We start from the raw sequence: 14,916 nt of genomic DNA on the forward strand, positions 1-14,916 counted from the left end.
TATCTTAATTGTTTATTTATTTTCTAAATATTCTTTTGGAGGGGTGGCATTTTTCCCTAGTGTGTTCTACTGAGAACTTTATTCTTCACTTGCTTTTTCTTCCTTATTTTTGGTCTTTAAAAAAAAAATCCTGCCATTTCAAATGAAAAGGTGAATATGAACAGAAGGGTTAACAGAAAGATAAATGAGGAGAAAAAAGATGGGAGAGGTATGAAGCCTGATGAACAAATAATGAGGAATTTATTTTTATCCCTATATGATTATTAAAAGAAAGAAAAAGTTTCCTAAACTTTTAGTGCTTTTTAGCATTATAGTCACGACAATCCTTTGAAAATTGTTAACTTTTTCATTTGTCCTATTTCTGTATATATGTATGGTCAGAACTAATGTCTGTGTGAATAACAATTTATGTTACAGGATATCTTTGCTTTGTTTTGGTGAATGAAGGCAGGAATAAGTCAAGAGAGAAGTAGAAATAAAAGAGATTTCTCAAATGTCTCTCTGCCTAGCACAAGTTTTGTCTTCTGCTGAGGTGTCAATTGGGCTGGTAAGAAGCAGCTAAAAATATCCTTATTCTTGCTTGAATATCTGTTTTTCAGGGAGCTGCGTCCTCAAGTGAAGGAGGAGGTTTTAGTGATGATTCAAAAAACATTTAGCTTGGGACAGAAACAGTCCAGTCATCTATTTCACATTTTGATGGAATGCATGGAGCACAGAGAGTCCGTGAGTGGTGTTCATGAACTGAGTTTAGGATGTCTTCTTTTGCTATTACCCTTTTTGCTTTCTGCGGTGTGTTGCCATGGACACAGCAGTTGTAGATGGAATGGTGTTATCTCTAATATAAAGATAACACAAAGGTGTCTGTGCTAATTTATTTATTGGATAGCTCCACAGAATCTGCTTGGTTAACTTCTCAAGTCTCAGTGGTTGGTTATGAAATGACAGCCTTTCTGATTTTAGCAAAAGGCCAGATTTTTTTTTTTTTTCCAGGAAAGATAAAGTACTTTTATTCTTCTCTAGTAGTGGCATATTTGTAATTTAGAAATGTTTCCGTCCTTTCATCTGCTCATAACAGAATTATGCTAGAGCTTGTCTCTGATTATTGAAATGCACTTTTGAAATGTGCTCGTTTGGGCACATTTAGCAGCTCAGGTGTTCATTTGCGAGTCATAGAACGATTTGGGCTGGAAGGGACCTTAAAGATTATGAAGTTTCAATCCCCATGCCATGGGCAGGGACACCTCCCACTAGACCAGGCTGCTCAAAGCCTCATCCAGCCTGGCCTTGAACACCTCCAGGGATGGGGCATCCACAGCTCCTCTGGGCAACCTGTTCCAGTGTCTAACCACCCTCACAGTAAAAATTTTCTTCCTAATATCTAATCTAAATCAACCCTCTTTCAGTTTAAAAACTTTACCCCTCATCCTGTCTCTACACAGCCTGATAAAGAGTGCCCACCTTAGGTACTGGAAGGCTGCTATTAGGTCTCTCTGGAGCTTTCTGTTCTCCAGGTGGAACAACCCGAACTCCCTCAGCTTGTCCTCATAGGGGAGGTGCTCCAGCCCTCTGACCATCTTTGTGGCCTTCCTCTGGACTCGTTCCAACAGGTCCATGTCTTTCTCATGTTGGGGACCCCAGAGCTGAACACAGTACTCCAGGTGGGGTCTCACGAGAGCAGAGTAGAGGGGGAGAATCACCTCCCTCTGGTCACGCTTCTTTTGATGCAGACTGGATGGCTTTTGATACGTTTGGCTTTCTGAGCTGCAAGTGAACATTGCTGGCTCATGTCCAGTTTTGCAATCACCGATAGCCCCAAATCCTTCTCCACAGGGCTGCTCTCAATCCACGCATCGCCCTGACCCAGCTGCAGGACCTTGTACTTGGCCTGGTTGAACTTCATGAGGTTCTCATGAGTCTGCTTCTCTAGCCTGTCAAGGTCCTTCTGGATGGCATCCCTTCCCTCTAGAGTGTCAACCACACCACTCAGCTTGGTGTCATCCACAAACTTGCTGGGGCTGCGCTCAATCCCACTGTCCACGTCCCTGACAAAGACATTAAATAATACTGGTCCCAATACGCACCACTGAGGGGCACCACCCACCACTGAACTCCACTTGGACATCAAGCCATTAATTGAAACTGAGTGTGACCATCCAGCCAATTCCTTATCCAGCAAGTGGTCCACCTGTCAAATTCATATCTCTTCATTTTAGGGACAAGGGTGTGGTGCAGGACAGTGTTGAATGCTTTGCACAAGTCCAGGTAGATGACATCAGTTGCTCTTCCCTTATCCACCAAGAGTGTGACCCCATTGTAGAAGGCCACCAAATTTATCAGCCATGATTTGCCCTTAGTGAAGCCATGCTGGCTGTCACCACTTACCTCTATTCTCCATGTGCCTTAGCATGGTTTCCAGGAATATTTGTTCCATGATCTTGCCAAGCACAGAGGTGAGACTGACTGGCCTGTAGTTCCCCACGTCTTCCTTATTTCCCTGTTCACAAATGAGGGGTGTGTTTCCCCTTTTCCAGTCACTGGGAACTTCAATCACTGGACTGCCGTGACTTTTCAAATATGGAGTACCAAGTGTTTGTTACAAGAGTAATGACAGTTGTAGCAATGATCACTAAAATGAGAACTACCCAATATGTTTTTGTTATTTTTTGTTTTACTTTATTTCAGTGTCTGTTTTCTAAAACTGGGTAGGTACCAACCATATTGCATTTTTACATTTCTCAACTTTAAAGGCTAAACAAAGAGAAATAGACTTGTGTTATTATGCAGTAGGTTGATGCCATTTTGCTTGGGATGCCATTGTATTAAAAAGGAAAATGGTGCATTCTCTGTCTGAAACAAAACAAAGTCATGTCTGGGTCTTTGCCATTGTTTGTGTTGAAACATGTATGATTTAATCTACCACAGCCCTTACCAAGAAGAAATAACTACAGACTTCTCTGCCTCACCTCAAATAGTATACTTCTGCAATTCTAACAGATAACCATATTTGATGTGGAGTCAGAAGATCAGCAGGACATTGATTTGGCAATTCTGACTGCACTTTTAAAAGGTACCCTAACTAAAAATATGACCTGTTTTAATCTGACATACAGTCCCATTGGCTTACCTTTTCAAAGCAAAGGAATAACATCAATGTGTGAAAACTGCTTGGTCCTTTGCTTGTTTCCTAGGTACAAATATGTCTGCTTCAGACCAGCTAGATTTGGCATTGGCCTGGAACCGGCTAGATATTGCCAAGAAACACATACTGGTTTATGGACAACACTGGAAGGTACTGTTACCTTTTATTTTTCACAGTGGCTCCACACTTTGTTAAAATGACTAATTTTCTGTTATTTGCATTTGTCAGGCTTTAACTAAGCAATAGTTTGATGCTTGGAGTCAGTCTTCTAGAGTAATCATCTGTGATTTTGGAGAGGTATAATTATTAAAATGGTGAAGTATTCAACCGCAGAGTGCATGAGATGAAAAATCAAACACGTATCCTCAGAGAAGGGGTGCTATCTAAAATTCCTGTAGTTTTCACTGCTAGCTTTTCCAAATAGTTTCAGTGGTCCTTCTGGATATGTGTTCCTTAAGCCTGTGTTGACAGTCGGTGGTGGTCAAGGATATCTCATTGTAGCCTGGAGCACTCTTTTTTCCAAAGCAATAAGCTCCAGTTGTTGCCTCTGCTTACCTTGTTCTAGACAGAAGTATAGAATCGTGGTCCTTTATGGTGTTACCAGGTTAAAAAAAAGGGTAGGATTAACCATGGTAACATGGCATCATGGCATTATTTAAGATACTGTTTCTTAGCAATAGCTGCAATCAAAGCAAGCCACGATTTAGACCCACATTGACTATATGCATGTGAAAGAACATACGGTAGCAATTGAATCAGTCCTGTAAATTGTGTTTTTCAAGTTGTCAGATGTAATCCAGTATTTAAGTATGACCCTCTGTAGGTGAGTTTTTATGTACATATTACAATTTTTATAGATGATAAATGTAAAACTGTATGTGCCTCAACACATGCTATTCTAATTTGTTGTAAGAGTAAATATTTTCTTCAGGAAATTATATCTGATTACTTTTTAGTCCCAAGTGCCTTTCCTTCTTTACAATGTAGATTTTGGAAAATGGGCAGTGGGTATACTTTCTTTGAGTGACTATAGCTGGTTGTTTCACACAACAAGAGAACTGAATTCATTGATCACCAGTGTGTATTTTACTGTGGTGTAAAAGGCTGAATACATGCAAGACTGTACCTGAGATATCTACAGTTGGTTATCCATGAATTAAAGAATTTTTTGTTGCTGCTACCTCTTTGAGCTCAGTTCACCATGTGTGGAGATAATCAAATCATGTTCTTGCATGAAACCTGGTAAAAGTGAATGGTGTCGAGTGCTCCCTGAAAAGGCAAAGAAGGAAATTGCTGGTTTCATTTTCAGGATTTGAACAGTGTGTGAATGATAAGGGATGTGCCAAGCCTGGAACAATAAATTTAGAACAAAATGTTGAATAGCTTCTTGCTAAGAGATCATTATTCACTCTGTGAACTGAGTGAGACTAAGCCCTCTGAGGAAACGTAGTGTATGTTTGAGCAGTGAATAACTGTACCATTATTCATGGTGGTGAATTATCTGATAACTTTTGAGTGTTTGGCTGTATAACCTTAACAGCATTTCTGTCCAATGGACTTTTGTCTTATGGAAAATGGAAAAGATTTGTGTACACAGAATGATGTGTGCATGGTTTTGCCTTTATGATTTTTCTTTACAATACCCTGTTATGTTTTGACTCTATGAAGAATGTGTGTTTTCCCCAATGTCTTCTTTCGTTATTTTATAGCATGTACATTTTTTTAATTTGTGTTTATTTAGTTTTTTGCCTTCAACAACTTTCCTGCTAACTGTTGATAAGCTTTATTGAAGCACATCTGTGTAAGACATTAAAGAAAGGGAGACATCGTCTATCTTACTGCTTGAAATTCTATAATACTGGAGTAGGAGAGAAGCAGTACACTTCTGCCATTTTTATCATTGGAGGTATATGTTGGCAAGGCCTGTGAGTCTGCACCAACTAAGCAGGAAAAAATTCTTAAATAACAATATTTTTCTTCATGCATTGTAAAGAAGAAAAAAAAAAATGCACAAGCACAGTTTTAAAATTTGCTTTTGACTTAGTTGCATTCTTAATTAAAGAGGAGTATCCCCCCAACTGTCAGGGTCTGCCAAACCTGCAGTTGTCACAGTCTGCAGTTTATGCAGGGTATTGTGGTTGTGTGTTCAAATTTTTAATTGGATATTTAAGCAGCATTTTGTAGGTGCTTTTGTAGGTGCATTTGTCCATGAAGTCGTGGCATTTTTCTGCATATTTAAGTCTTTTAAGGAAACATGAACAACTATCCACAGATAGGGGACATTTCTTTTTAGCGTGCTAGTCCTAAAAGTTCAGAAGGTAAGGATTATAATGAGCTGTAAGTATGTTTCTGTTAAATTGTCAGCTCAGTCTCAACTGGACTTTACAATGAAGGATGTCATTCTAGTAGTTACTAGATGGCTGTCTAAACCTCTTTAGACACACTGCCAGCAAAAGGAATGACTGCTCAAGGAAATTTAACACAAGAATGGTCACTTTGAGATGTTTCTGGAAGAAACACCAATAATTCAGGAACAGTGCACAAGTTTTTTTTCACGTGACAATTCTTTAACATTCATTGGTCATCTTTTAATATCACTTCCACCAAACATAAATACGTGCATGGAAAGGACTAAATTCACATGCCAAGTTAGCACTAGCGTCTGCCCCAATTGTGTGCCAATGTCCTCATTCTGTTCACCCCACTGTGTTTTCTGTGTGTACATGTTCTGTAGAAATTATTTATCTGTATTTATGTGAACCTCTTATGTCCAACTCCTTTGCTATTTTGCATGTAGAAATCCTGCTGAGCTCTGTGCAAGTACCATGAGTAGAGTGCTTTCACCATTTGGACACTGTTGTAGGTACAGGTCTGTTTTGTAGTCTTTGAGAGAGTTTATCCTAATGCAGATTCTCTCTCATATTTGAGAAGAAGTCTGCTTTAAAGAACTTCAGCTTCTAGAGGGAGTTCTTGAAATACAGTACCTTGAAATGGCTTTCATCATATGTCAGAAAGGCTTCCTTCCACCCCCCGCATTACCATACATTAGCTTCTGAAGTGAATTCAAGAGTAGGGAATGTATTGTCAGAGTCTAGCTGAAATCTCTACAGATACTGGGTTTACAGAGACTCCGTTTTAGTCCCCCTCTCTGCTGGATTTTTTACACAGATGCTTCCTCCAGGGTATTTTTCTTTTGTTCTGTGCAGTTTAAATATATGTAAAGACAAATCATTGTGATAAAGAGATCCCTAGCTGTTCAGGAATGTTTATTTCCAAAAGACAACACTAATTTTCTAAGCTTTTCCTTTGTCTCTGTCCTTCTGGAGGTTGGTGCCTTGGAACAGGCAATGCTGGATGCTTTAGTGATGGACCGTGTGGATTTTGTGAAGCTGTTAATAGAGCATGGGGTGAACATGCACCGTTTTCTTACCATATCTCGTTTGGAAGAACTCTACAATACAGTGAGTATTAGGAAGAAATTTTTCATTGTGAGGGTGGTGAGGCACTGGCACAGGTTGCCCAGAGAAGCTGTGGATGCCCCATCCCTGGAGGTGTTCAAGGCCAGGCTGGATGAGGCTTTGAGCAACCTGAGCTAGTGGAGGGTGTCCCTGCCCATGGAAGGGGGGTTGGAACTAGATGATCTTTAAGGTCCTTTTCAACCCAAACCATTCTATGATTCTATGATTGTATTTGAAATCCCAGTGTACAACTTCGGATAAAAATGCCTAGAAAGGATACTGTTTTGCCTAAGAGGTTTGATAATTAGGCCACATTTTTTTGAAGGATTTTTGAAAAAAAAATGGAAAATTAATGGGGTTTGATAATTTTTTATTATAATGTTAGAATTTTGGATTGGTGTTTCAGCCTTTTCAATTCACTGACATGAAACATACTGAATACTCATGAAAAATATGTTCTGATTTTAATCTGGTATGTGATGCATGCTTATTTTACTGAAAATTATATGTTGTTTAATCAAAGTGATACCAACTTCATTCTAGAATACGTAAGATTTAAGATAGTACAGGTATTGCAGATTGGTGTTGAAATGTTTTTAAAGAAGCTTGTGGGGAGAGTTTGAGTGGGGACAGTTTGAATCACAGTAGCTTATTGCAAAGATCTTTTAGCTACTTTCTTTTACTGTATTGATTTTCTAATGCCAAGTGACATGTTTGTTTAGTCTTTTTTTTTTTTTTTTTCACACCACAGAAACATGGACCATCAAACCTACTTTTGCATCACCTAGTTCGAGATGTGAAACAGGTAACAGACATAAGAAAGGCTGGGGAGCAAAAATAGTAGCTTAGAACTTCACTGTCCACTGGCACACTGCTATTAGGTAATATAGAGGAATTCTAGGAATAGAAGTGATGTGTTCATTACCACACTCCGATAGCTACTAAATGGTTTTATCTTCATCCCACTGATCCCCCTAAGCAATTAGCTAGCATAGTACTACTCAGTGCTCCCAAGGGTCCTGTACCTTAATTTCAAAGCCAAGCAGTTCGTGTAGATCAGACTCTTTTTCTCAAGTTACTGAAGTGACATTATGAAGTGATTGTACAAAAGACTTAGTGAATTAGTGCAGTAATTATGCTAATTGCTTTAAGGTTTTCTTTTTTCCTCAAAGGTAAAACAGTCTTTCCTTGTTCAGCAGTAACAAAAAGATACTGGGGCAAGATATAATATTATTTAGTGTGCTGCATTGCCTAGGAGAACAGAAGGTGGCAGTGGATGACTACTGCGTGGAGCACTGGTGCCATTAGTAGTTTAGTGACAGCCTAATTATTTGGCTACACCGTTAATTTATTGTGTGTTTCTGTTATCTGTTGTACCTCACAGCACCTCTTAGCCAGGAAGGGATGAACTGTTCTTTCTGCATCTAGTCTTCATGGCAGGAGGTGCCTAGATCCAGAATTAGATTAACTGGCTAATTCTTTCCAGGGTATGAATGCTAAGATAAAATAAAATGGCAAGTCTGACTGTTTGCAGACTTCTGTGGTTACAAGTAGTGAGATTTCTGGTATGATTTTCTTATTGTGGGTGACTTTCATGCCAATCTCATTGATGGTTTTGTAGATAGGTGCAAGGTATTCTGGTCTCCATAGTAAGCTATCTTCTGTGTTTTTCTATACCAGTGGTCATATTTGAGGTCTAATTTATGTGACAGATCTGGAAGATCTCAGTGTCAAAAATACATTTAACTTTTCCAGGATGAGAAATCTGTCTTTCTCACTGATACTGAAGTGATTTCCTCCTTGATATGATCACTCTTCTAAAACCCATGGCCTGTTTACATCTCAGGACACTCTGGGAAAACTCAGGCTGTGATCTAAAGGGAAGCTTTTGGCACTTGTAATAGTGGAATTCAGGTAGAAAATGGGTGCACAATTTCAAAAGTTTCTATGCTGTTGGGTAAGCTAAACTTGCTTGGGACCTGCAAAGAGGTCCAAGCGCTGAAAAGCCCGCTTCACCTGAGCTTCTGTAAGCATGCATAAATGCTCTGTGAATGGGTTGTGCAGTTGCAGTCTTATTAAATATGGTAACACAGTAGGTAGGACAGTCACCAGAGTGATGCGACCATGGGTTTGAGACCATTTTCTCCATCAGTGTGACAAGCTTTGCTGCTGCTACATTTGAATGTCTGCCCTCATAGCATAAAATACAATTTTTAGCACAGAGGAGTATCCACAAAATAGGTAGCCACAAATACTTCCCAACTCCCAGTGACAGAGCTGGCAATCTGTATCCTGTGAGACGTGCTTTTCCCCCAGAGTGCTCAGCATGTTGGTGCCTTCTTGTTCCCCAGGGCTGAGTGGCCTTAGCTGGCTGTACTGAGGCTTGCCACTAAAGTCTATTGAAAAAAACTCAGTTTAATGAAGAAAAAAAAAAAAGACTTTTCACAGTCTGAAGGGCATCCACCACTAGGAGTACAATAACGCCTCTGATCCCATTTATGTACAGGACCATTTTTTGCTTCCAAGAGTTGTAATTTAAGGTTTTACCAATAATCTTTAAAATCTGCATGGAAGTAATCTGTTCTTCAGCTAATGCATCACAAAGCTTGTGTCTTGGAAGAAAAATGGAGCTAAACTGGGAAGCAGTGGTGCTTTAAACAGAAGTGGTGAGGGACTCAGAAGGTACAGCTAATGCACATGCAGCTGCTATCCTAGTTATCATGACAGTCTTGAGCCTCTATAAAAGATTACCAGTCTCCAGGAACTACTCTGTAACATTAAATACTTGCTTCATCCTCTTCTTCATCTTTAATGAATGAGCTAGTTTAATGAGCAAATTGTACCATGTTCGTTTTCTCTTGTTATGAGAAGAAGATGATTTTTATTAGTGTCTCTGACTGTTGGTGATTAACCTGAAGAGCCATTATCCTCACTGTTGAATGCATCTTGTCTTGTGAACATTGTAATATATGTCCCTATGTGATATGGGTGCAGTGGACTGTAGACGTCACACTTTTGAGGCTGAAAATGTGGATGTGCCTGTGTTCTCCCTCCTAGGGAGTTTCATATGCATAATGAGTGTGTACACTTTACTGACAGACGCAGGAGCTCTCACTTGCACTTTCTTCCAGACTCCCATCGTAGTAGTAAGGCTCTGACATGGTTGGATGTTGCATATAATAACATCATGAAATGCTTGTAAAATTTGGTTTCAGAATACCGTTTCCTTGGATTACAAGATATCTCTGATTGATATTGGGCTGGTGATAGAGTACCTCCTTGGCGGAGCTTATCGGAGCAGCTACACAAGGAAGCGTTTCCGAATTCTCTACAATGATCACTACAGAAAACACAAGGTAACTTTTGTGCGGTGGCCAGCACTGGTCACCAAGAAAAGCCAAAATGTGACACCTAAAAATATCTCAGGTTGTCATTGTGGTTTGTCTGAAGAGCATCAGTTAAATGTATGCCAAGTTTGTCTGTTTTATGAAACTCTGCCAACTGTGGAGAGGTTGCAAGTAAAATGGACAAATCTTTCCCCAAACTACTCCGTGTCTCCCTAAACCACAAGTTGTTGTTAAATTAACTGTTAGTTCAGTAAATGTACCTTTGTGTCCTGTAGCTGGGTTGTGTTCTTTGTCTCTCGTTCATCAATAAGGCTTGTACCAACCACTGTTGGGGGCCTACAGGAAAGCTGGGGAGGGACTTTTTACAAGGGCATGTAGTGACAGGACGAGGGGTAATGGATTTAAATTGGAAGAGAGCTTGCCCAGGAAAATTGTGGATGCCCCATCCCTGGAGGTGTTCGAGGCCAGGCTGGATGAGGCTTTGAGCAACCTGGTCTAGTCGAAGGTGTCCCTGCCCATGGCAGGGGGCTTGGAACTAGGTGGTCTCTAGGGTCCTTTCCAACCCAAACCATTCTATGTTTCTATGATTCTATGATACTAGCACTTTCATTTTCCACATTGACTGTCCAAAGCCAGTCACTTGAAAACAGCATAAACTTCCTAATAAATTAGCTGGATATCATTCCCAACATCACAGAAGGAGCAGATTTACCGTATAAGAATTCTCCCCAGCTTTTGGAGTAGAACTGGACTTTGATTAAAGTACTTCCATATGTTAAAAAACAAACAAAAACCTCTCATCCCCAGGTACTGCTTTCATGAGTAGTAGAAGAATGAGGGTAGGCACTTGAAAGAGCTTCCAAGTTGAGTGATTCCAACCATGTTGTTGTTGTTGTAACTGGTGGATGCTATTGGGGAAATCAGTATTTTGAATTTAGAGATTCAGAAAACTATATTTTTTTTTAAGATTTAGATGCGAAACAGGCTATTTTGTCCTTGATGTTATAAGCTCCAGTGATTGCTGACTCACTAGTTTTTGAATAACATGAGTTTCTACAGGCACCATTGCAGTCAGAGATAAATACAGGCAAACCTCTAATTTGCATTTTTCTCCTTGTCTTTTATGGTATGCTTTTGGAGCTAGAGAGTGCTCTCCAGCTTTTCTCAGAGCCTGTCTCATTCCCTTCATCAAAGTAATCAGATGGGTAGCAGAATAGGATCTGCTGAAAGTACTTTGCATTCTCAGTTCTTCAGAACAGCTCAGCCTTACAAATACAAGGTAATATAATTGCTTATTCTAGACTTTGCTTAGGACATATTAAGCTGATAATAATTTTATTGAGATATTTTAGATATATGTTGGTCAGGCTGCTAGTTATCATAATTCTACTTAAATTCAAGTAGAAACAATGGTTTACTGCTCACTGTCTGTGAAGTATGGGCCTTGCAAAGTTATGTTGAAATCAAGCTCAGACTTCTGTGATACTTTTTAACTTCCATCCATTTGTTGCTAAGAGGTTTCATTCACTGAAATGTAGTACCACCAAATTTCTGAACAACATGCATGGGTGAAAAATCTTCGTATTTTTAAGCAATAGTAGGAATTCTCAGATTTTCTTGATGTTTTCTCATTATTGCTTACTACAATAACTACAGTAAGCCTGCTAAGAAGAGATATGGTTCTGATATGTGGAAAATTATGACAGAGTATTTTCTTTCAGAGAAAGAATAGAAGAGCAAAATCACCACGTACACATATCTGACAGACAAAATGTAAAGTAGAATGAATTTAAATAGTTTTACTGGAATCAATCTGAGACAAAATGAACCCATTATAGCACTGAGACAAACTCACTTATACCAGTGAAAATTTTTCTTTGCCTTTAATAGAGAAATATGCGGATGTGAAAGTATAGTGAGTGTACAAGTGTGGCAGACAGTAAGAATCATCTTTAAGTATCATGAGTCCATGGCATATGTTTCAGTCTACTGGTTGCTTTTTCTCCTGCCATGACACCAGTAAAAGAAAAGAGTGAAAGTAGGATCTTGGTATCATGGGGTTTGGAGACTGCCCAATGCTATGGAAGAGGAGGCTATAAATGGCATGGGTACAAAGCAAGGAGTGTTTTTCCTTCACTGATGTTACCAGTTTCTTAGCATTGACAATCTGAATGTGATACTAGCTGTGGTTTATGATTTAAATGTATATAACGATTGAACAGTTTGCTACTTGCAGTTCAGATTTGCGTGCAGTTTTATCTGAATTAATCTGAACCTCAAACATTCGTTGGGATTTTCTTTTTTTTTTTTTTTTTGAAAAACAAATTTATAGGAAAGGTCCACTGCTTTCCATAAGTGTAAGAAGAAATCAAAAGATGATATAAACTTTGCAGAGAACTATGAGTCATCTGGCTTTATCTACCCCTATAACGACCTCCTGGTTTGGGCAGTATTAATGAAAAGGCAGAAGATGGCAATGTTCTTCTGGCAGCATGGAGAGGAAGCCATGGTCAAAGCTGTTGTGGCTTGTAAACTCTACAGGGCGATGGCACATGAAGCTAAACAGAGCAACATGGTGGATGACACTTCAGAAGAACTCAAGAAGTATTCAAAGTATGAGTTCTCCACTTTCTTCAGTTAATAGAGTTCTGCAGTGCTTAGAATGATTAGATATTTTCCTAATCCACTAAGAATTTGTAAGGCCAGTGGTACAATGGACTACAGAGTATAAAAGAAATACTTTCAGCTGCCCACTATTCGTTTTATGTAGTGGAGCTATGTATTGGTCTGCAGTCTGGTTGAGAGTTACAAGAAAGCTATTAGCATGTTATCTAATTGTATATTTGAAAATTAAAATACATATGAGTAATGTGTGGCTCACTCTCTGTTAAATGGTCAAGTGGAAGATTGAAATTTCCCTTACAGCTTCCCCTGCAGTTCACCTTTTTAAAAAGCCATATACACGCCTATGTGTTCAAATCTGTAACGTAGTAATAAGGAAGCTAAAATCAGTACTTAAATCCTGCTCTGTGTAAGACCTAAAGAAAAATGTATGCTGAAATAATGGAGTGAATAAAAAATGAAGTAGACCAGTTTGTAGCTTAATGTTAGCGTTTTCTGGTAGGTTTTTCTTGTTAATGATGTATTGTATGCTTTGTAGACATCGTACCTCAGATGCAGAGTACAATATGATGTGCTGTCTTGTTTTTCACGAAGCTCCAAAGCTTAATTTAGCGGAAGATGTAATTTCCTTGAGGAGGCTTCCCTACAGAAATGTTTAAGAGCCAGTGTTTGCTCACAGTGGTGATGTGTCTGTTGTTGAAGGATATACACAGAACTTCATGGGGTCCATTTTGATTGCTCAGTGAGATTAGGAACAAAACAAATTTAAAAATAGGAAACAGGATGACCCTAAACCTTGTGATTGGGACTTAATAGTTAAATTTACTCCCCAAATTATTTTTCACTAGAAAATGGAAAAAAGGGAGAAGGCATGCCTACTGAGATTGTTAGCTGAACTTTATTTAATGGAGTTTTCAACCCAACCTCTTTGCAGCGGTAATTCTGAGTTTTGACTGATCCCTGTTACATTGACTGTTAATTCCTTTCTGCTACAGGGAATTTGGGCAGCTTGCCTTAGATGTGCTGGAGAAAGCATTCAAACAAAATGAGCAGATGGCCATGAAGTTGCTGACCTATGAACTGAAAAACTGGAGCAACTCAACTTGCTTGAAACTAGCAGTATCTGTGGGGCTGCGGCCTTTTGTATCCCACACTTGTACACAGATGCTGCTGACCGATATGTGGATGGGACGTCTGAAGATGCGGAAGAACTCCTGGTTTAAGGTAACATCACTCTAGCTTTTTCTGAGCATTTAGATGCTGTTTAGATGCTTTATACTTGTCTTTGTGCTTATGAACTTTTCTAATGCAGCTTCAGAGAAATGTCCTTAAGCACGGATTGGAATGTGAACATCTGGGAGGGAAAAGAAAGGCAAGGAGGCAGGACAGTACTTGCTTCTGTTTTACTTCTTTGCAAAAACAGCTGTGGGATGACATTAGGAGAATGTCTGTGAGGTTTTCTTTGCTGTTACCATTCTCTCAGCACCCTTCAGTCCCTCCCCACCTGCTCTTGCTGCCCTGCGTTGCTGGTTCTCTGTCAGTGTGCTGGTGGGAGGAATGCCCTCCAGATGCAGGGAGCAGTATCTGAAGTATCCCCAGATACCATGACACTTTTTAAAGCCACAGAACAATCAAGAGCAACACACTTCTTCGGAGTCTGTAGGAGTGTGGTACAGAGATTCCTTGCACCAGTGGCTCCCTCCCAGGCCAGTGGAATTGCACTGGGTTTGTGCTGGCACCATGCATGGCTGACTATGACCTCAGGTCTATGTTATTATGGCTGAATTAATTTCCTGATTCTTGTGTCTCTCTTTTAGGTCATTATGAGTATTCTCCTGCCACCCACCATCTTGATGCTGGAGTTTAAAAGCAAGGCAGAAATGTCTCATGTGCCTCAGTTTCAAGACTTCCATCAGTTCACATGGTATCATGGGGATCAGAGCCCAACTAGCAATAAAGATGCCTTGTCTCTGGTTAGTCTGTGATGATCAGTCATTTGTGTGGCAGGGCCTGTCTGTTTACCACGGCAAAATCCTGAGGAGTAAGTGATTAGCTGGAAGTGTCAGGGCCCTAATCTTAAGAAGTAGGGGTTTGATCTGTGGTTTGGATAGAGACTGAAGTGACCTTGGACAGATCACTTCATCTGTCGTGGGTGTCACTTCTGTACGGGTCATAATGAGAAAATCACTGCCAGCCTCACAGAATTATAATGAGATGATAATTATCTGTCATTACGCAGGTATTTGAGGGCACAAAGTCTATTCAAGCTGCAGACAGATACGTATGTAATCTTGTATACCGAATAATCTAAGAATGGTTTCATATCATACACAAAAACACATCCTTAAAA

The 14,916-nt window shown here is 39.6% G+C and overlaps 1 protein-coding gene across 1 annotated transcript in view; it reads left to right on the plus strand.

The window, feature by feature from the left end:
* The window catches only part of TRPM6 (transient receptor potential cation channel, subfamily M, member 6), a gene marked incomplete at its 5' end in the record, with an annotated part of 62,695 nt that overhangs the window by 8,123 nt on the left and 39,656 nt on the right, over positions 1–14,916 (plus strand). The window contains 10 exons of the mRNA XM_010076838.1: positions 600–723; positions 2,995–3,067; positions 3,189–3,289; positions 6,466–6,600; positions 7,349–7,402; positions 9,813–9,953; positions 11,113–11,223; positions 12,277–12,557; positions 13,562–13,790; positions 14,384–14,539. Of these exons, the coding sequence (XP_010075140.1) occupies positions 600–723; positions 2,995–3,067; positions 3,189–3,289; positions 6,466–6,600; positions 7,349–7,402; positions 9,813–9,953; positions 11,113–11,223; positions 12,277–12,557; positions 13,562–13,790; positions 14,384–14,539 (1,405 nt within the window). The remainder of the gene's footprint in view (positions 1–599; positions 724–2,994; positions 3,068–3,188; positions 3,290–6,465; positions 6,601–7,348; positions 7,403–9,812; positions 9,954–11,112; positions 11,224–12,276; positions 12,558–13,561; positions 13,791–14,383; positions 14,540–14,916) is intronic.

Source organism: Pterocles gutturalis, unplaced genomic scaffold (genome assembly GCF_000699245.1).
Source record: "Pterocles gutturalis isolate BGI_N339 unplaced genomic scaffold, ASM69924v1 scaffold5758, whole genome shotgun sequence".
Classification (NCBI taxonomy): domain Eukaryota; kingdom Metazoa; phylum Chordata; class Aves; order Pterocliformes; family Pteroclidae; genus Pterocles; species Pterocles gutturalis.